Source organism: Plectropomus leopardus, chromosome 1 (assembly GCF_008729295.1).
Source record: "Plectropomus leopardus isolate mb chromosome 1, YSFRI_Pleo_2.0, whole genome shotgun sequence".
NCBI lineage: Eukaryota > Metazoa > Chordata > Actinopteri > Perciformes > Serranidae > Plectropomus > Plectropomus leopardus.
The window spans coordinates 1,078,198-1,101,105 of record NC_056463.1 but is presented as its reverse complement, the minus strand read 5'-3'; the positions used below and the strand labels follow the sequence as shown (position 1 = coordinate 1,101,105).

At 40.0% G+C, this 22,908-nt stretch overlaps 1 protein-coding gene across 2 annotated transcripts in view; it reads left to right on the top strand.

Annotated features, from left to right (window-relative positions):
• Positions 1 to 22,908, top strand: part of celf1 (cugbp, Elav-like family member 1) — a 40,305-nt gene that overhangs the window by 14,490 nt on the left and 2,907 nt on the right. Inside the window, exons 3-14 of one of the 2 annotated variants that reach the window (XM_042490210.1) lie at positions 4,517 to 4,704; positions 5,283 to 5,365; positions 8,797 to 8,845; positions 10,009 to 10,143; positions 11,016 to 11,095; positions 11,877 to 12,038; positions 12,157 to 12,226; positions 12,747 to 12,869; positions 12,973 to 13,086; positions 13,668 to 13,853; positions 15,000 to 15,143; positions 16,027 to 16,199. In XM_042490210.1, coding sequence (XP_042346144.1) covers positions 4,517 to 4,704; positions 5,283 to 5,365; positions 8,797 to 8,845; positions 10,009 to 10,143; positions 11,016 to 11,095; positions 11,877 to 12,038; positions 12,157 to 12,226; positions 12,747 to 12,869; positions 12,973 to 13,086; positions 13,668 to 13,853; positions 15,000 to 15,143; positions 16,027 to 16,154 — 1,462 coding nt within the window. In that variant the 3' untranslated portion in view covers positions 16,155 to 16,199. The remainder of the gene's footprint in view (positions 1 to 4,516; positions 4,705 to 5,282; positions 5,366 to 8,796; positions 8,846 to 10,008; positions 10,144 to 11,015; positions 11,096 to 11,876; positions 12,039 to 12,156; positions 12,227 to 12,746; positions 12,870 to 12,972; positions 13,087 to 13,667; positions 13,854 to 14,999; positions 15,144 to 16,026; positions 16,200 to 22,908) is intronic. The other variant, XM_042490218.1, reaches the window with a different exon arrangement.

Here is a 22,908-nt window from a genome sequence, read left to right as displayed (position 1 = left end):
CTGTTTGAGGTGCTGAAATAAATCGTACGTGCTGCTGCATTTAGTCGCAACAGCCTAGAAATAAACTTCGCACTGGACTGTGGTTTGTTCCAGATCTGATGCTGCAAAACCGAACCGGCTCCAAACGACTGGCGAGATTGGGCCTTTTTTTGGAAACATACTCTTTATTGTCATGAACGCGTGCTGTCATGTTTTGTCGTGTGTGTGTGTATCTCCAGGAGGTAAGCGCTTGGGGAGGACGCAGAAAGTTAAAGAGAAAATCTCGAATTGTCATGTTAAAAATTGTCCTAAACCAAGAATTCATGAAATGGATTTCATTGCCCAGCTCTAAGGCCACGTAATGTGAAATCTTACAGTAGCGTGCTTGGAGCAGACGACCAAATAAAGAAATCCAGCACACATTGAGTATGATTACACAAACAGGAATTATCTGTTTATGAGGTTTATCACAGTTATGATCATGTTTGGGATATAGTGTTCACATTAGCACAGAGAAATTAGGTTATTGATGTTCCCCGTATACAAGCTGGTTTCTTTTTGAGTACTCCAGATAGCGTATGTGGGTTTTCATAAACAGAATATGGTGTTTACATACTCCAGCACGTAAACAGGATACTCCAAAGACCTGCTTATGATCATGTTATTAATGAAAACACACCCACTAATGTCATACTTTAGCCAGAATTTAAACAATTTATGGAAACGAGAGAGTTCAATAAGATAGGAAATCTGAAGCTCACAGAGATTACCTCTACATGTGTTTACCATTGTGTGATATTTAGGCCATGAGTAATATGAACCTCTGACACTGTAACACAATATACAAGACACAAAATATGGAAATGTGTAATGGGTCCTCTTTAAAAAGTCTAAATACAGATCAAAATAACTAAATTGTCTTTGTCTTTCGGGCATGTGTTTGACAGTGGAAGGGCTTACTCTCTGTGTGCTTTGTTGGATGTTATTTCTTTAGTTGAAACACTTAGTTTTGGTATTTTGTCTGTTGGTTGGCACAGGTTTTTAAAAATAAATTCTGCTTCATGTCAGACTTTAGGCCTGCAGACCTGTGGTGGTATGTAGCACAGGTTTGGGGTGAAAGGTGTGCCAGATCAGCAAAGTTTTTGTTGCTGTTGTAAAAGAGGTTGGACTGCTGCTGGCAGACAAACCAGGGGCCGTGTGGTATCAATTGGCATACAGCTGGTTTAAAGTAGGTTCAATAATGATTTTCATGAGGCATGTGAACATGGATCTTACTAATCTGATCAGAATAGGTTTAAAAACCCAAACAGATTAAACATAATCTATATAAACACCTCAATCATCTGAAATGGGCCCAAATTAATTCAAATTTCAGTCAGTTGCTGAGTGGGAGTTTAAACATTTTCATAAACCGATCCAAAGAAAACTAGTATCATGTAAATGATGAAGCTGATTCATCTCTGGCTGCGTTCTTTCTGTACAAGCTCCGTCCTCACGTAAGGGGACGTGACGATGTACGTTCCTCCATTTCAAGAAAATGGCGACTTCCATTGTAATCACGCTGTTGCTTGATTAAGTGCATCAAAACAAAAGATGATAAATATCGATTTTAGCCTCCAAACAAGACTCTTGAGTGGCCCTGTAACCATAGTAACTGACTCACTCCTGCCCAGGTGTGCGAGAGGAAAGGGAGAGAGCTGTGCTGCTGTCACAAGTTATCCGTTATTTATTTTTCACCGCGAGAAAATGCACTTGCAGTGTGAAAGTGTGTGAAAAGTGTCCATGCTGTTTATCTCATGGTCACTGCGAGAGTTGGCAGAAGTTACTATATTCATAATTTTTGTGCATCACACGACTGCTCAGTGCATGTAAGCACCAGATCGTATTTGAGGACATCCCATGTTAACAGCTGACCCAAAATCTTCATCAGATTGACTTTAATCAGACTGAGACAAAGTGCTTGTAGACGCAGCTGTTGATGGGTCTGTTGTCAGTGGGAGCATCTGTAAAACCACCTGATGCTCTACTCTGAAATGAGTGCTATTGTTTGAAGGAAAAGAGCGTAAAGTGAAGCACATCCACCGAGCTTGGCGCTTTGCTGCTCTGTCTGTGCCCAGAGTGCCCTCAGCTGCTCTGAGAGTGGTGCTCTGAATAACTGAATGGTGTATACCAACAGTGCTCCAAATTTAGTCAGTGTGAACTCAAAGTGACTGTTTACATATACATCAGATTGTGTTGGTGAGAGGGAAAGAGATCTTTAAATTTGTAAATTAATCAGGTATTTCACTTTTTGAAAGACAGTTTTCTCACAGAACTGGGCAGTCTCTGCAGAATAAAGACACAAATACATTTCAAACTGGTGCTTAATCACCAGAGAAAACAGAGAAAAAAGGCTTCGGCATGTGGATCATGTAATGTTTGTCCGAAAAACAATATGGTGACAAACGGTAACATAATACAGTTAAACATTGTGCTAAAATATGTGTCTGAGAACATTTGAGGAGAGACATCGACGACTCAGTAACACAGTCTTGGTTCATATTTGATCAGAGAGAAACGGATGTTTGTGGTGGAGGCGATTGAACTAGAAAAATGAATTACAGTGTGTGTCAGGGGTCGACCGATATTGGTTTTTCAAGGCTGATAGCATTACTGATTATTATTACTCAATGAGACCAATAACCAATATTTGTAACCAATATGCATTTACAATAAAAATGAAAATCTTTCTGTCAAAATGTATAATTTGGACATATAACATAAAACATTGTTTAAATGCCTTTAGCAAATGAAAGCCAACAGAAAAGTTCAGCACTATATACAGCAAGTCAAGTGAAAATTTAGTGAAGAGAAAATGAATAAATGAAAACAGCTCTCTGAGGTTTTATAAAGTAAAAGTTCCTCCCATGCTGACATTTTCTTTGCACTTTTTCTTCAATTTATTTTATTGGTAATGATTAGAATAAAATGCATGTGGCATGGCACGCTTTGAGCAGGGAGATTTGAGCACTGATTAGATAGAGGGAAATTTACAGTAATTAACTTACACATACTGCCCACACTGTTATGATACAAAGCTGATTATAAATCTGCAAAGTATCCCTTTAATGGCAAAAGCGCAATAACCCTTGAATTTGAGGCAGAATATAACTAAGAGGCCTTGGTTGGATGATCTGAGTGGCGCAGAGGTGGTATCACGCAAGAGATTGGAAATGTATAAAGGTATAAACCATGTAGGGCCTTGTATGTGATAAGCAGTATCTTAAGGTCTATTCTTTAGTTTCTGTTGAGCCACTGATGGGATGCAAGGATTGATGTGATGTGGTTAGTTCAAGTTAACAGCCTGGCTGAAGAGTTTTGCACAAGTTGCAGGCGGGACAGGGCTGCGGGCTGGAAGTTAACAAAAGTCATGAAATACTTGAACTATGATTTTGCACTATGAGTGGACAATGTGATTCAACTATGCAAGTAAAGTTGAAGACCCAGGAAGTATAAAAGCATTGAAAGACTGTTTTCCAGTGGCAGACCAGTGTTTGAGGACGTGTAGTTGGGAAATGGTGCCTGCGGCTGTTTCATGACACACCTTTTTAACCATCCTGCTATTTGGTCTGGCTGTAGCTTCATTCCCACTGCACAAAAAACCTGCCACCACCCGCTGACATCTGTCTTTTTAATGCAATGAGAATGCGCGCGATCGGCATTCATACCTGGGTCACATGACTCTGCAGTAGTCACAGGGATCTACCGCCTCCAGCTCCAATCGGCAACACCGAGGTGGACACACTTAATTTCAGATCCTTAACCGGTGAAATGCAGTGATGTTCTGTCACTAATTACCACCCGTCTCCTCCTAAGCAGCTAAAACATCGATCCAAATACATGTGCACAGAGTTTGAAGACAGACTGAATAAGCAAGGATGCAGGAGCAGGACAAGCAGCAATGTCTGTGTAGAAAAACTGCTTTTTGTGCAATTTTCAGCAGTGGAAAAACATTGAAAGGTGGCTACAAAACAAGCACATATGGAGCCTTAAAAGCTGTTGGAAACACAGCAATTACCTGGAAAAAAAACCCACCACCATTTCTGTTGTTTGTTGGTCTTAAATTTTGGTCTGCAGCCCAGCAGGTGTCCCGCATATGTGACACACTATCCATCATCACCTCCAACTCAAGATGACAGACTCAGCTCATATGCTACGTCTTTTTAGAAATGCTGATATGATATGAATGAAACATACAAATATATTGTGTTCATGGTTTGCAAAACCTGCAATGTCAACACTTTCTTCTAGTGACTGGGCTGCATGACTTTGATAATGTGTCGTAAAAATGAAGAAAATGAAGTGAATGACACTATCAGTGCATCTCTGTTGGTCTTCATATCTATATCTCAGTCTCTGCCACATTTGTTTCACTGAAAAATCTGCACCTGACAATCCTGCACGCTGTCGTTAAATTGTCGTATTTATGAATATGTTTACTGTTTATATACAGTAAACATATATTTCTAGCCCCCTAATGTGGTGTTTGTCTTTGCAGTGGTAAGAAGATGAATGGGTCTCTGGACCACCCCGACCAACCAGATGTTGATGCCATTAAGATGTTTGTGGGACAGATTCCGCGGTCCTGGTCCGAGGAGCAGCTTCGTGAACTTTTTGAGCCGTATGGAGCAGTTTATGAGATAAATGTTCTCCGAGACCGAAGCCAGAATCCCCCACAGAGCAAAGGTAAGCCTGCAGCAACACACACACACACACACACACACAGAAAAATACTTTATTTGAATCTGTAGGAGTCTTATATATAGTTTTAAAAAATGTAGATTATTTTTCAGCTACAAAGAAACTAGGTGGACATACGATATTACTAGTGTGCCAAAAACTGTCTGTATAAAACAACTTTACTAACTTATTTGTTGGCATTTTTCAAAGAAATCCTCTGTTTAACTCTGACATAAAAAGGATTGGCTTGTGTTTTTGTTATACATTACACTTGTAATTTAACAGAGTCTTTGTTTTTACACTAATATTATATCATGGCTGAAGTACAGCTGCATCCTTTTGCCCTAATAGTGTGTCATTGTTTCCTTCAGTGTGTCTGTGTGTGTTTCCGGTTATAGTTATGTTCTACTTTTAGTAACCAATACTATGATTATTAAGTTACATTATTAATAGTTTTTGGATTGATGAAGACCCCATAATAGCCTTTGTTAGTACTACCCAGCATAACTTACACATAGCGCAGGTTTTCCACCCCACATGTCCTGAGTCAGCTGTGTGACAGAAGGTGTCTTTATTCCCGGCAGGCTGCTGTTTTATAACATACTATACTCGCAAATCAGCCCTGGAAGCACAGAATGCTCTGCACAACATGAAGATTCTGCCAGGGGTAGGTGACAGCCTCCTTAATCTGACCTTTCAATGCATGCTGATTCATATTAAAACCTCAGACTTCTTCTCTGTGGGCAATAATCGCTGTAACGAAGGTGGGACGCATGAACTGTCTGAGCTGATACGGCAAACTGGTTTATTAAACTCTACTGCCGTCTTCTTCTTCTCCTCTTCTCTCTTTCTTTCTGTCTTGTACTAAAAGGCATAGTTCAAATCTTTTAAAGTGGGATGTGTGAGGTTTTTATCCAAAGTCAGTGTTGGAGAAGCAGGTAGAAGCTAAACAATGTCCTGCTGTGGACCAAGCCGCCAGGAAGTGCGCCAGGCTCTGAGGCAAATTTTACATAGAGATAAATTACTGCATACATTTTTTATGAGCGTCAAAACCCAGAGAAACGACTCATTTCACCATTTATGTTTAAGCCATCCAGTTCAGTAATATTGGAAAGTCTAAAAGAGGTGCAAGATTCAATTTTTTAGACTGCCAGTCAAGCTAGCGAGGCACTAAACTGGAAGTCGGTTTACCCGCTTGAGTACACTCGGCTGCGCTCAGCTGCCGCGAGTCTCCAGTACGCTGCTCTATGGGCCTGTAGATCTGAGTATTTCACACAGTTCTACATCTGAAAAAAGAGCTTTTTCTACTTCATGCACTAATGAGCAGCTCTCATAGGAATGAACGAGGCCCTGCCTCCAACACTGTATCCAGACTTCCTATAATACATCCATGCTGTGGGCGGGGTCAGCAATAAGGTGTATTTTAGCCACCCCCCAAAAAAAAAAAATCAATATCAGTTTAAGTTTACGCCAATTTAAAAATATAGTCACTGCTAGACTATTAGACAGCAATTTTCCTTAAAGCCAGACTCCACTTAGAAAAACAATGATTTAATATACGGTAAGGGGTGTATTATGTTAACTGGCTTTTTTTCCGAAGGCGGAGGGGACGCTGGATGGTGAGACTGCCGTAGGCATTATGAACGCGCATATAGAAGCTTCATGTTCTCATCGAGACAAAGTATTGCAGCGTCAGTGAATATTGTTCCATTTGGCCACTGGCATCCATTGTATCATCAGCTGGAGTCCACAGTTCAGACAGCACAGGACACAGTCTCACTGTGAATGTCTCTGTTACAGCAAAGCCCTGGACTCACGAGTGGGCTAAAGGGATATATAACATATGAGTGCAGTAAATTCAATAAAAACAACTATTTAGCAGTAATGGCTGTCAAAAGTTATAAATAGCAACACAATCAGTAAAAAGGCTGAAAAAAGATTAAATAGCAAACAAATCTGCAAGTAGTGACAATAAAAACAATAAACAACGATCATGTCTGTGAGCCAAAGCAGGAGCACTGTACAGTAACTATACTATCTAGCACACACTTAAAATGATCTACAGACACATTTCTATTTTCAATACCTCCTGTAACTTATTCCATATGTTTGATGCAAAAAAGAAACCTAAAAGCTTATTCACCATCTGAGGAGTTTTAAGGGATAAAAATTCCTGTCAGCGTGTGTTATGAGAGGTGGATCTATTTTTTTTTAATCTCTCCTGAGAATCTGTTTTTTCTTCCATACAAAATGCCATCAAAACTGCTGTCATCCCAAAAAACTGCACCCCAGCCTGCAGCGATAGAGCCGAGCCGTTGTTCCTCCAGCGGCTAATTAGACATGGAAACCAGCTGGGTTTTTTTTAGGGACATCGCTGCTTTCCCTGCTGCAGTAGTGCCCCCTAAAACAGTTTTGTTTTGTTTTTTTAGCCAAAACTTTTTTTTTTTCCTACCATGGCCAAGTGTTTATGTGCCTAAACTTAACCCGACCTTAACCACAGCATTATCGAAACGTTAACTTTCGATTTAACCGCTACGCAATTTTAAACAAAAATCTGTGGTTTGCAGAAATGTACAATGCCGACATTGTTTCCAGCAATTAGGTTATCGCCTTTGAATTGTCCCTTTTCATGTATCAACATTTGCTATGGCCAATATAGGCATTGCTCAAAAAGGCTATTTTTTTTTTTTTTACTGTTTTTTTTCCTCTCATAATCATATATTGCTTAATATTAAAGATGGTCTCAGCATAATAAATGTTTAATGATGAGTGTTACAGTAATTCAAAAATCAAATTCCACCACTTTAAGGTATGTTAGAGTATATATATTTCTGTTTGTCAAAATTCAATTCTCTATGTCCAAATTGTTCACATCATGGTTAGAAAGTGTTTGTGTACATGGTGGTGGGGTTTGCTCTTTTCAACACATAACATGTAGAGCTTATCTTAATTATCTGTCTTTCTGTGTGTGTGTGTGTGTGTGTGTGTGTGTGTGTGTGTGTGTGTGTGTGTGTGCGTGCGTGTGTGTGTGTGATCTCTCTCGTTCTCTGTTTAGACACAAATGACAAATATGTGTGTAACAAAATTAAAAACAGCAGTGATACTTTAGAGGCTGTTTCAAGTAAAAGTAGAGGATGGGCCGGTTTGAAATTTCATCACGTGATGATGTGATTATTTTTTAATGTCGTGTTCTTGCATGCAGTCGGATTTGAGATGCATCTCTAAAAATAGCAGTGTGTCTTTTTTGACTGAAAAATAATTGTCTGTTCTATCTGCATGAACACATTATGGATGCTTTTAAAGTAATGGGAAACAATTGTAATCTTAATTATGAATGGAGGAAAAAAATGTTCTTTTTGAAGTAAATTGTGCAGCTCTAGTTTGGGCTGAGGTCAAAGCACGCATTGAATGACAAACTCAAAACCATTTAAAGTCTTAATGATAATAAAGAAATAGTTACTGTGATGTAGTTGGGCGGTTTCTGCAAGTGCAATTATAATATCATGTTTTCATGTTGCATGCATTTTAACCAAACAGCTTATGGAGGTAGGTCTGCAACGAACGGTCATTCATTTTCCATTTATCTATAAAATGTCCAAAAAAAAAAGTTACAAAAAAAATCATCTTAATTTGCCAGAGCCGCAAGTGACATCTTCCAACCAGCAGTCAAAAACCTAAAGACAGATGTTCTTCATTTACTATCATAAATGACAAAGAATAGCATTCAATTCTCACATTTTATAAGATGGAACCAGCAAGTCTGTGACATTTTTCATGAAAAATGACTGAAACGATGAATCAATTATTATTTTTTTCATAATGACTTATCATTGCAGCTCTTAAAGAAGCACTGATATGATTTAAAAATTGAAAAACATATAAGTTAGTAACAGATAGTGAGCCAAAAAAAGGTGTATGCAGCAGTATTACAGGTGGCCTTCTTCATACTGTGACTCTTCTTACCAGTTCACCCCAATGACGATGCTAACCTCTGAAACTAACATGAATCTCTGCTGACATTTCTTAAATGCATCACAGAACACAGATGTGCATATTTCATCAGTGTGAGTCCTAACGTGTGATTGTTGTCTTGTTCAGATGCACCACCCGATCCAGATGAAACCAGCTGACAGTGAGAAAAACAATGGTAAGGATTTTCTGTCATTTTCATCCACCTTCTCTGGGTTAATACCCTGTCTAATGATGGTTATAGCTTTGACAAAGCTTATTGCTGTCAACAGTCATAATTATATAATGTGTCAGTGTAATTAGACCAGTGAAATGACATATTTAGCTGTGACCCGTCAGGAACTGGTACCAATTTAGGACTGGTTCTCAATACTGTTAATATCCTGTTTCAGTGTCTGTATGGACAGCTCTCTGACGCTGAGCGTGTTGCACGTGACAAAAAATGTGCATATTTTATAAATAATTTCATAAACTTTGAACCATAAATCATAGCTCCTTGATTTTTATTTTTTTTCCTGCTGGAAGCTAGCGACTATGCTGCTCTAATGCTGCTCTCAAAGCTTCCCAACCTTAGTCCACTCTGTGTAGTGTAGATCGGTGATGTGGTCGTCTTTCGCGTTGCAGACAGAAACTGCTTTAAAGAGCGGCATCAGTAATGCAGCGTGCAAAAATTTGGGAAAAAAATGTTTGGACTTTTTTTTTTGAAGAAATGTATATAGTTTTTAAATATGGAGCACCGAAACTGACAAAATCAAACATAAATAAATGTGTCAATAAATAAATGAAAATGTCAAAAATGTTTTATTTATGTTGTATTTATTTAATTTTCCATTTAATGTATTAATGTATTCATTTTCATATTTATTTGATCATTTATTTATGCATTATTTTCCACGTTGTGTAAAAAATCCTATTTATTGAATGTCCCAATTTATAATCCATTTTACATATTTATTTAATTTTAAATGTATTTATTTATTTGTGTAATTATTTTCCTCCCTCTACATTTATTTCCTCAAACATATTAACCTCCTTTTTCCTTTTCTTCATGCATTTCCACCTCATTACACAAATGAGGGGGGCTGGCACATTTTTCACACAATACATTCAGGTGGACCAAAAATGGTCAAAAATAAATCGGAGCTCGTCGTTTTAATGACAGACTTGAAACATTTTTACACTTATTACTTAACACAGCATCCCTTGTTTTTACATAATGAAATAAATAAGAGCCACACTGAAACAGTTAAACTTCGTTGTTTGTGCATGTTTACTGTTGTTTTGCACCATTTACGTTGACACAGCGCAGGTGTGTTTGATGTTGTGTTGTGCTGAATACAGCAGTGGAGGACAGGAAGCTGTTCATCGGGATGATCTCCAAGAAATGTAACGAGAACGACATCCGACTCATGTTCTCACCGTACGGACAGATAGAGGAGTGCCGGATACTAAGAGGACCTGACGGACTCAGCCGGGGTGAGACCTTAAACACACACACACACACACACACACACACGATATATTTTTATTTATATAGTTTTATTTGATGAGGACAATGCGATTAAACGCAGTACAACTTCCGCCTGCCAGAAACTAGCTGCACTAACCGAAGCCTCACATATAGAGATTATAGCTATTGGTAGTTTCCAACTCCTGTCCCTAGTTAGGCTTTTAATAAAGAAAAAGATTTTAAAAAAAGAAGACTATATCAAGGTTACATACAATAGAGTGCATTCAATATTTTTTACATCAAGATACATAGAAATACAACATACAGTATATATATATATATATATATATATATAAAAATAAAAAGAAAGCAAAAATATTAATAAATCTTAATAAATATTAACATTATATACAGTTACAACACTCAGTGACAAGACATTATAAAAGAGATAAAAATGCTCACATCTCTTTTGCTCTTTTGTTAAAAATCTTAATATCTTGTGTAAATTTTATTCAGGTCGGTAGTGTGTTCCACAGTTTAGAGCCTTTTAAAGAAAAGGCTCACTGCCCCAAGGAGGTCTTACGATGTGCAATTTTACAATTGCCGTTTGAATATACTCGAGGTATTGCGGCTTGTTCCACGTGCAATATATGGTGACTTTATCGCCAAATTGTAGTATAAATTATCACTCTGTTTTTATGAGCAATTTGGTTTCTTTCGCTCTCTTCTGCGGCTCTCTGCCTCCCACAGACACACTCACAGAGCACGGCTTTTGCAGAGCTCCAGACTGTGACTATTAAGTCACAGAGCACCAGAGCATAGTAGTGATATATGAGCTGGGGAGCTGTCTGTTTGTTGCCCGCTCACATCACACTCACATTGTGTTTCTCTCTTCCAGGTTGCGCATTTGTGACATTCACAGCGAGACAAATGGCGCAGTCAGCCATTAAGTCCATGCACCAGTCCCAGACCATGGAGGTGAGCTTTGACTTTCCCACTAAAATCAGCATGTAGTGATATAAAACTGTGGCCCAAATCTCAAACTTGGTGGATTATATTGTTTCCACTATTGAAATAAAACAGTGAATCATGATTAAAAGCAGCAGGAAAAAAAAATCTAATTTAAGTTGCAAGTTAACCCTTTGAAACCTGGATCAACATCACTTTTCTAGTGCTGCGTTCAGATGCCTTCACAAGTATTTAAAACTTCAAAATCTGAGCAAAAAGGTTTGCTTTCTTTAGAAAACACAGAAAAATGTCCTTTCTTTTGTTTCTTTCAGTAGATTTTCTAAGGCCTATTACAATGTGATGTATGTGATTGGAGATTGGGGGTAGTGCTGTGTTTTGTTTTGTTTGTTGTTTTCTATGTTAAAAATCAAAAAGTTGATAAGAAAAAAATGGCAATGAGCAACTTGGCAAGAACTTGTCACAAGAAAATGTCACAAAAAACCTTTATTCATCATTATTATAGTTATATATTCATACAACATATTTTACAGGATTATTATTATTTATAGTAACTTTATCAGGTAATTTCCTCTTTTTTATTTTTTTCTTTGTTTTCCTTTTGTTTATTAGGTAATCGCTTGTACTTTTTTTTTTTGGTCATATCTTCTTAAGTTGCCCAATATCTTCCCATGTTTTTAAAGAAATCAGGTCAGCATGCTCAGGTTTCAAAGGGTTAATAATGCTTTGATCAGTGTTTGTATCAGCACATTAAGCTGTCAGAGTACGAAACATTTCCTCTTTCTGTGTTCAGGGCTGCTCGTCCCCCATCGTGGTGAAGTTCGCAGACACTCAGAAGGACAAGGAGCAGAAGCGCATGGCCCAACAGCTGCAGCAGCAGATGCAGCAGCTCAGCGCTGCTTCCATGTGGGGGAACCTCACCGGGCTCAACAGCCTGGGCCCTCAGTACCTCGCAGTGAGTGTCTGTTTGTGCAAAATGTAATCATTAGCCTGTCGACGAAGCAGTTTCCTCAGTTTAAACTTCCCCGTCACTTCCACTTTAGCATGTTGTTTCTCATTTCTCCTGGTTTTAGCTTTACTTACAGTTGCTGCAGCAGTCGGCCTCCACGGGGAACGCACTCAACAACCTGCACCCTGTTTCAGGTACACACACACACACACACATACACACACACGTGTTAACCCTCTGAAACCTGGAGCAACAACACTTTTCTAATGTTGCGTTCAGACATCTCTCACAAGTATTTAAACCTTTGAACCCTGAGCAAATTGGTGTTTTGTTGTTGGTTTGTTTTTCAAAAACATGGAAAAAAAGAAAATGTTCCACAAATTGCAAGAAATAAGGAAATTTAGATTTTTTTTTAAAGGAAAATTAAAATTATTTTTCCTTTCCTATATTTCCTTCTTCCCATGTTTTTGAAAGAAATCAAGACAATTTTCTCAGATTTCAAGGGGTTAACAGACCGTGAAATATCATGCAATTATTTAAAATTCAGATTTCAATATGTGAGTATTTTGTTGGCTGAATGGTATTCTCACTTGCGGCACACTCCAGGAGATAAAATGTCCTTAGAAACTGTATATTTGTATTGTTTTAATGTACAGTAGTGTCAGAAAAAGATGTGAGTAAAGCCTTAAACTTACCTGTGTGTGTGTCTGTTAGGTCTTAATGCCATGCAGAATCTGGCTGCTTTAGCGGCAGCAGCAACCGCCACACAGGCCACGCCCACAGGCTCCAGCGCCATGACAACATCTAGTAGCCCACTCAGTGCACTAACAAGCTCAGGTAACAAAAATTACAACCACAGCACTGTTTCACTTCAGCTTCAGCTTTGTGTGATATTTTGCGGTTGTGTTTGTTACATTAACAGTAAATGTTCTCTGAGCAGGCTCCTCTCCGACCTCCAGCAGTAACTCATCAGTGAACCCCATGGCGTCTCTGGGGGCCCTGCAGTCTCTGGCTGCTGGGGCCGGAGCCGGACTCAACATGGGCTCCCTGGCAGGTACTGACACCTGCACTTCCACTGACTAAATCACCGAAAGGCAGTTTAATGTAAATTTCGGTCTTTTTTCGTTTGTTTTCTTTTTGCATTTCATGTTAAGTGTCTTTGCATGCTTAATAAGTGCTATAAAAGTCCAATAAATCATTATTATTTTTTATATTGTTATCATTTTTATAAAGAATTACAAAGCCAACGAGGTTGTCTCGTTTAATTAATATAATTTAGATTATATTAGATTAACTTTATTAATCCCAAAGGAAATTAAAGGGCCAAGCAGTTCATAGTGAAAAAATAACAACAAGACAATAAAAACAAGCTAAAAAAACAACAAACAGATGAAAAATATAACCCTAGAAAATACTAAAGGGCTAAAATCTAAAAATAAAAAAAACGCCTTACTCCTGTGCAAATTAGCCCAGTTATGTTTAAAGTGCGAGGAGTTAAAAAGTCCTATTGCCGTTGAAAGAAAGTACTTCCTAAGGCGTTCCTTGCTGCGTCTTTGAATGTATTTTACAACTGTTATTATGTTGAACTCACTTTGAGTGAGTAGATTTATTCACATTTATGTTCCTCTGATGCAGGCATGGCGGCCCTGAACGGCAGCCTCGGCTCCAGCGGTCTGTCTAACGGCTCAGGAAACACCATGGAAGCGCTGAGCCAGGCCTACTCGGGCATCCAGCAGTACGCTGCTGCCGCCCTCCCCAGCCTGTACAACCAGAGCCTGCTGTCCCAGCAGAGCGTCTCAGCTGCGGGCAGCCAAAAGGAAGGTGGGTAGAAAGAAGCAGACGACATATGGTTAATACAGATTTAGTGACTGGGGGTGGTTAAAGGAATGTAAAGAGGCGCTGGAGGCTATTAGCTACTGTCTGTTTACTGTCTACAGCTGTCTGAGCATGCTGCAAAGTGTTCCTTTCTGTAGTCAAAATGACCAAATGAATATTTCACGGGCTGCAGGCTCAAAAGTCAGCCTCTTTAACAGGCTGCGATATCCAGAAAAAAAGTATTGGGACTGTTTGTTTTATACAAATCTCAGATATCTTATATTTACACAAAAAAGATATAGCTGTGCGGTTAAATTTAGGCAAAAAAAGGAAATATTTAGAAATATTTTGACTTAAAATACCCAGTTTTGGGGGCACAATACCTACTGGAAACATTGATGGGTTTTTACAATACAGCCATGCTTTTTGGGCCTGAAAATATATGGAAAACCACAGACAAGTTGCTAAAAAACACCTACATGTTGCTAATGTACAAATGTACATTGTGAAACTTTTCTTCTGGCAGCTGGTCTGTCCAAAGACTCGGTCTGCAGATAAGAGAAAGCTAACAGGAACAACTGGGTACAAGCATACTCGAAGCTTGACTCCTAACTTGATAAGAATTACTGTTGTGGGCGGGTTGGTAGAGTTGTGTGTGTTGTGTGTGCTGTGTGTGTCGATCTCAACTTCTGCTAAGGATTCTGTCTTGTTTTAAATCTGCTGCGTCAGCCAGCGACAGTCGCAGCACCGGTAAGACACCATCACCTTCTCCCCGACGTCGCCTCAGATAATCAACACTTCCACTTTTTAACAAACTCCAGACCATAGCAGGAGGCCTCTCCTTGTTTGTGTGTTAGCCCTTCTGAATACTCTGATTTTATTTATGCATTTTAGAATTGATTTCTTACATGATACCACAGAGACGCCCAGAAGTCATGTGGTGGAGAAAATATTAATGTGGAAATGAATTTGGCAAACCACGGCTGAGTAATCCGTGTGCTCGGTTTATAATCTGCACGCCAACAGTTCATTACTTTTCCTCAACATCATCATGAATCTGATTTCCACATCAATTTATTGAGTTATAAATTGTTGAAATATCATTACATTTATTGTTTGTGTGGTTGGTGAAACTGATTTATTGGTCTGCAGGTCCCGAAGGTGCCAACTTGTTCATCTATCACCTGCCCCAGGAGTTTGGAGACCAGGACCTGCTCCAGATGTTCATGCCCTTTGGAAATGTCATCTCTGCTAAAGTCTTCATTGACAAACAGACAAACCTCAGCAAGTGTTTTGGTGAGTTCATGCAAATTACTTTAGAAAACACCTCATCACGCTGTCAATCTGTTTATTACCCAATCTGAGTTGGATGTGTGACTCAGGATATTTTTAAAATTGCCAGAACAAAATAACAAAATAACAGTGGTTCAGCCAGTTTCCATAAATCAAACTGGTTTAAGCTCGTACCCCGGTCCAGACAGACAAAACAGGAAATCGACTCAACTCTATTATCCACAAATGCCTGGGAAGTGTGTTTTTAACCCTTAGTGCCCGCTCTAAAATTACACACACTTGTATCACTATTCACACAAAATGCATTTTTCAAAATCAAGCAGCTACATTGACTGTGACAGGTCACCTAGTGGAAATAGCATGTATTTCCTCCATATGCCAAATATGGTCAAAATGACCTCATCAGGTGGAAAATAGTCAAAATGACAAATTCAGAGTCAAAAGCCCAGAATGACACCCAGAAATAATACAAGTCCTGTTTTTCTGCTCTGATGGCTGTGGGATCAAAAATGTCAGTTTGAATGGGTTTCAATGGAGCATTTTTTGACCTGAACAGTCTGAATGTAACTATTTAGTTTCCACAGTGTATTTTAGACTTATTGTAGGAGCTGAGCTGGAAATTCACTGATTACACTCAGATACACAATCATGCCAAAATGTATTCCATATGCATGAACACAGACAAAGTTATCAAAAAATAAAGAATTAAAAGCACATAAAATGCACCAAGAAGGGGTTAATCATGTATTGCTTTATAGCCCACTCAAATAAATGAATGAAAATAGAGTAAAATGTGATGGAAAAGTTTAGAAAATTCATTGGTAAAAATGTGTGTTTTAGTCTTGTGTTTCCATTTTTAAGTCCAGTGTTTGTGTTTCTCTCTCAGGCTTTGTGAGCTACGACAACCCCGTGTCGTCACAGGCCGCCATCCAGTCGATGAATGGTTTCCAGATCGGCATGAAGCGGCTGAAGGTGCAGCTGAAGCGCTCAAAGAACGACAGCAAGCCTTACTGAAGGTGCCGCGGCACTGCAGACTTAGTTAGGCAGGGCGGTGTCATGGTAAGTGGAGTATGAATAACGAGACTGGTCCGCTCAGAAACTTGTCTATGCATTACAGGGTGACGTCTGCTGCGCTGCCTCTCCCGGACACGATAACGTGTCCGGGGGCAACGAGTCCCGTGAAGTTTTCATGCTAGACTGGATTCTTCCTGTGTTACGTTGTGGTTCATGCACTTTGTTTTCCTTTTGACGAATCAGAGAAACAGGTGTATTTTCTTTTAAGTTGAAACGTTATCAGTTTGCTGTGGTACATAATACACATATGAGTTGATTGTTAGGACGTGTTGCACATTGACAGTCAGGTCAGATAGGTGCCAAATCCATTTTGTTTTTACTCCGTGTTCACCTCCTTCCCCGCCTGCACCACCCTGCACCTCCCACAGCCAGCAGCTGGAACACACAGTTTGATTAGGAAACATTAACATCATTAACAGGTTTTTATTTTACATTTCTACAAACCCAAACGGGTGGTGTTCGCTGCTCTCGTATCGGATTATCTGTATTTTCTCTTGTATGTGAAATACACCGACATTAGTCAAAGAAGCTTTGTTCAAAAGGAGGAGCTCCGCCGAAACATGCAGCCGGCATTTAGACTTTTCTGTCCTCATTCTGTAAAACGTGTGAGTGTGTTTGTGTGTGTGTTCATTGTGAGGGCAGAGTCTAGATCAGTGTGAACAGTTTTTCCTCTGTGGTGTTTCCGCTCTGAACTAACCTGCTGCTGAGAGACGGACCAGCCCGTTCTCGTCCCCAGGCCGTCAAATACCGACGTCCCTCGATGTGTAAACTCACTTTCATGGCAACTGACGGGGTATAAAAAACAAGGAAGTCTTCGCTTAAAAACTGTACTGTTGCATGAAGTACAAACACAACTGAGACATACTACTTTTTTTTTATAACACCTGACCTCGAACTTTGACCCTTTTGCTCGTATATCTGTCGCAGTCCACTGTCTGAAATTTAAGGTCAAAAAAACGTGTGTGATTTGGATCGAAGCAGATCTTAACATTATCATTTAACCCTTTGAAACTGGCTTGATTTCCTTACAAAACATCGGAATGATCAGTTTAAAAAAATTGCCCCAAACATTTGCAAAACAAAAATTGTAAAAAGTACAAGAAAATCTCCTAAAAATTTGAGAGCGATAAAACAGAGAAGAACAGGTAAAAAAATGAAAAAAGCGCTTAAAAATTATAATAAATCTGTAAAATAAATTTAAATATCCAATTATAAGAACTATAAATATTTTTTTGGACATTTTCCCCTTGCCTTTTTACAAATAATTTTCTAAATCTACTAATTTCTCACAATTTGAAGAACACTACGTGCCAGCTTGCTGATTGCCTTTTTACCCATTTTTTTCCAAAAGACATTTAACCAGTTTGCTCAGATTTTAAAAAGTTTAATTACCTGTGAAAAGTTTTTGAAAGTAGCCCAAGAAAAGTGATGTCAGTACAGGTTTCAAAGGGTTAAAGTTACCTTGGAGATACACAATGTAACTCGACGAGTTCGTCAGAGACGGAGCTCGCCCCGAAGAGCTCTGCTAATTTTACTTTTCAATGTGTGTAGTTTAAACTTTTATGTTATTACTGCGTACATTGTATACTCCAACATATTCATGAGTAAAATTACATTTGCATTTTTATAGTTATGTCCACAGACTATATAAAGATGGACAATGCATCCCCACTTAGCCCCGCAATGCTTAAGTGAAGCGAAAATATCCCGGATACGGACGCTGCCATCTTTAGCTGATGATGTCATTCGGAGCCGGAGTCTGTGCAGTAGCGATATCTGGTGGCATAGTTCCCGCCAAAACACCCGTCCGACCAATTGTGAGCATCCTCATTGAACGCAAGTGTACGTGTTGGCTGTCACAGCTGTCAATCATGGCGAAATAACCCCTTTTGCATAATTAAATAACTCATTAAAACTGAACTTTTCATAAAAAGCAGCAGTTGAATAAACACCAGCGGGATGAGAGCTACCTTCAGTGACAGAAAACGTCTTTGGGAAAAAAGTATTTGGCGTGAACTTTGAGTTTTTAGTTTGGCGTATGTCTCATTCACTAACATGGAGGGGTGGGCTTCATGACCTATACTACAGTCAGACACCAGGGGGCGCTACAGACTGAAAAGCTGCACTTTGGGGGAGCTGTCACATTGTCCATCTTTATATATAATCAATTATAATAATAAATAATAAACTTTATTTTTAGACCACTTTTCATTTCTTCACAAATAATGATAAATGTAACACAAAAAGCATGATTAGACAATGAAAAGACAGGCGAAGATAAACATGATTTTAAAGTCAAAGGAAAAAGTACAGAGATCATAAAAAAATATTAAGAATAAGAGAATTGATATAAAATATTAATCACTAGAATTACATTTATTATAAGTCAGACTAGATAACAAACAAAAATGTACAGAGATAGAGGATCTGTTAAGAGGAAGAAAAGATGGAGAGTACTGATATTAAGCATAGAATTACATTCATTATAAGGTAAGACCTAGTAGGTTTTCAGTCTGTAGTGTTTTAAATATGTTCACATATAAACAAGTCTAAGTTATGACATCTTCGTTCAGTTATCTTTTGGGTTCAGTCTGTCTGCACATGGTTATTTGAGTTTTCTAAATCAGGATGCATACTGGGTTTTTGGGGTTTTGAGGGGCGGGTTGGTTTGAGCCTTCGGTGGATTGTATTGGTGACTTTGTGGGTTCGTTGGTGGTGATTGTTTGGAGCGGATTGCTGTGGAGTAGTGACGGTATATACACAAAACAGTGATTCGGTAGCGCTGCATGGAGGGTTTGGCATCACAAACATGTACCCCGTCCTCGTCTATTTGTTGTTACTACTGTGTGGGATAGGGTTTTGCCAGCTCTGTGCTTACGAGAAGCACTGATGGTGTCGTGTTTTTTGGCCAATTTGGTTTATCGGCGTGAGTGTGTGAATATTTTGTTCTCGTTTTTGTTTTATTTAAATGTACGGTGACTGTTTTCTTAGCGATGTCAAGTTTGAGGTGTTACATTTTTGGACTACGTTTTCCCCTTGAGGGGGAAAATGTATAGAGATAAGCTCATGGGTTAATTTGAGGAGATGCCTGATGTCGTAACGCTTGCGACACAGGTCTTGCCTTGTTGTTTTGAGTGAACAGTTTCTACAGTTAGTCATTAGCAAGTTATTTGCTTCTCCCCCCCTTCTTATTACTTCTTTTTTTTTTTTGCCTTGTTTTTTTTTTTTTTTTTTTTTTTTTTTTTTTTTGTTTTTTTTTTTTTTTTTTTTTTTTTGTTCGACCACTTCGCGTTCCGCGAGGTGTTCTGTCGTGACTCCGAGTCCGAGTAGGCCACGTTTCAGGGGGGTTTGCTCGGGTGCTTGGGGGGGGCAACTGGCGTCCAGCGGAGGAGGGGGCGCAAATCACGCCGGGCGGTCAGGCGGTACCCACCCACCCAACGGTACAAGGCCGGCCAATATCCGGAGAGGGGTGGGTGGGGGGGGGGGGGGGGGGTGCTGGGTAGGCGGATGCAAGGAGCGCAGAGGGAGGGGGAGGGTGGGTTGGGGTGTGTTGTACCTACAGTGTTGGTGGGAGCGGGTGCGGTTGTGTGCTATTGTTTTTTCTTTTGCTTATGCATTTATTATTTATCCGAACGAAAGAAGAGACACCATTTTCATTTTTTTTTCTAAAATTTTCTCTAGTCTCACAGTCTAGACGTAGTTTAATATATAACTCAGCTGGTTGTTGGGTGCGGTTGTATTTTGTGCTCCTGGAGGGCGTGGGGAGGTTCTGTGTGGGGGGTGGGGGAGGGGAACGAGGTTGGTTTTTGTGCATGTGGGGGTGGGCGTTGACCGGGACGGGGGGGAGGTTTTTGTGTGGGTGATGGTTGTGTGGGGGAGGCAGGAGGGGGCACGGCCAAGGAACCAAGGGGGTTCGGGGTTCGTGCGGGGGCTGGCGGGTGGAGTGGGGGCGGGGGGGGGGGGGGAAGTGGACAAACGGTGGAGAGATAGGGTGAAGCGGCGTCCCGCCGGGCACTGCGCAACCGAGGAGGGTTAGGGAAGGGGGGATCGCGCGGGGGGTCGGGGGGTTGGAGACTGGTGGGAGGTGTTGCGGGGGGATGGTCCTAAGGGGTCTGTGTATTAGCTTAATCCGAGCTAGAACTAGATGCTGAGGGGATGGGCAGTGGGGGCTGGTGTGAAGGGTCAGGGGGGCAGGCTGGAGGTGGTTAATGGGGTGCTGTCCTGGGATAGTGTGGGGAGTGTGTAAACTGTGGTGGCGCTGGGGGGATGGCGTGTGGCGGCTGGGGGTAGCAGGCAGTGGGTTGGCTGCTGTGAGCGGAGGGGTTGTAAAAGTAAGAAGGAGAGAACTGATATTAATCACTAGAATTACATTCATTATAAGTCAGACTAGATAGGTTTTCAGCTGTCGTTTAAAAAAAGTTCACATAAACAGTCTAAGCTTATGACACTTCCTCAGTTATCTTTAGGGCTTCAGTCGTTGCCATGGTAATTGAGTTTCTAAATCAGGATGCTTCTGGGTTTTTGGGGGTTTTGAAATTGAGGTATTTACTTTCCTTAACCCAAAACAGAAGCTTTTTTTCATTAACATTAACCGCCTGTTACAGTGTGTTCCAGCTGTGTGTCGGGTTGATTTTCACGTTAAATTACGTGACAGTAATTTAACGTCAGTATTTGGCTTCCTGAGAATGAGAGCGGCTGCGTTGGTGAACAGTTTTGCTCTAAACTCTGTGGTGCGACGGGACGGCCGCCTGTTTCCACAGACGACACATCGCTGCTTGTTTGTCGTGACTCGTCCGAGCGTTTCAGGTGTTGCACGGCTTCGTCTCATCACGCGGCGTCAGGCGGACGGCCGCACACCTGTGTGTGGGTTTGTTTTGTACTTTGCTTTCTGTATGAAGTGGATATTTTACCTCCGTGTTCAGTGTGCTCTTTGCATTTATTATTTATCTGAAGACACATTTCTAAAATTACACGTCAGTCTAGACGTATAAACTCAGCATGTTTTGGCGGTGCTCCTCCGGTGCGGTTGCACTTTGGGTGACAGGTCAGAGGTCAGAGGTCAGAGGTCCGGCTGATGTGGCTGTGAAGATGTCAGCTAATACTAGAAATACTGTGAAGTTTGGCGATAAAAACGACGTGTCGCAGGCTCGTTCTGCTCATCCCAATATCTAAGAGTCTGTCGGATGCAGATGAAATGCTCTGTCCGAAACATCTCGTGGTTTTAGCTCGTTTCCACCTTGAATCCAGGTGCGTTTTGTTTAAATTCATCACCGTCGCTCAGCTGCTGTCCTGCGAGCGGGCGGCTGGCTCACCTACGGAGGGCTACACCACTGTGTCTCTCACTGAATATCTTCTCTGATTGGAGAATTCATATAAATGTCAAAATTGCTCGAGGCGAACCTGTTAGTTGCTTAGACTTGCAAGAAATTATGTTTTTTTTTTTTTTAATAGAACTAGGAAGCAAGACAATTGTTGAGATGTATATTTAAACTATTATGCCTTTTCTATTTTTATATAGGTTTTATACTTCCCCTGTGTGTCGGGGAACTATTTATTGCCTAAATTATTTATCTGAATTGAAATTATTTTGGAAGACAAATGTAAAGTCCAACAATTTGATCTCCTGCTGTGTGTCCTCTCCTCGCCTGTTTTTCGTTGAAGTGTACTTTGTGTCAGTGTGGCATGGACTGTGTGTCGGATCCATCAGAGAACCCCCCTCTCTGTCATTCATGCCTTCATCTGAATAAATCACTCATTTTACAAAAACACAGGAGGCATAGTTTATTCCACACGTCCGTCTCAGCACGTGTCTGTTGGTCCTGTCTTTGTGTTTGAAGAAACAGCCATCGTGTGGAAACTTTAAAACCAGGCGAAGTACGGCGAGTGTTTGAAAACCGACTCCAGGCCCGAGTCCAAAGGTTGAGTAAAAGTGTGTGTGACGGTGCAACAGCGAAACTGAAATTACGTCAGAGAAAAGTCACCATGTTTTGTGTGATATTGCATGTTAGCACCGCAGTGTTTGAGGTTTATTGTTTACAAGCGTTCATGCTGCTGCACGAAAATTGAGATTATATATCAGAGACCGTATAGTCGCACACGTTCATGTTTATGCGTTAGGGGTCGACCAGTATTGTTTTTTCAGGTCAGAAATCGAATATTAGTAGTTAATGAGACGATAACCGATATTTAGAACCGAAACATTAAATCTTTCTGTCAGTATTCAGAATTTGGAATATGACAAACTCCAACACAAACCTTTGTTTAAATGCCTTAAAATTGTTTAAATGCAAATGTTTAATCAATATTGAAACACTAAATACAGGTTCCCAGCGACTTTTTATAAAGTCAAGTGAAAAGTTAAATTTAAATTAAAAATGAATAAATAAATAAAAATCCCTGTGTTTTTACAAAGTAAAGTTCCTCCCATGCTGACACTTTCGTTGCACTTTTTATTAATTTATTTCATCAGCGATCGTTAAAATAAAATACAGATACAGATAATCGGCAAAATGCCAAATATCGGCCCCAGTAATCTACCAGGCCGATAATCTGTCGACCCCTAATTTGCGTGTGTGTACACAGATAAGCTGCCTGAAGTCAAGTTTACAGGGATAGTTTGAATTTTTGGTTGTATGAGGTACTTATCCATCGTCGGGGAATTACGTCACGTTCACACTGGACGCAGAAACGTAAA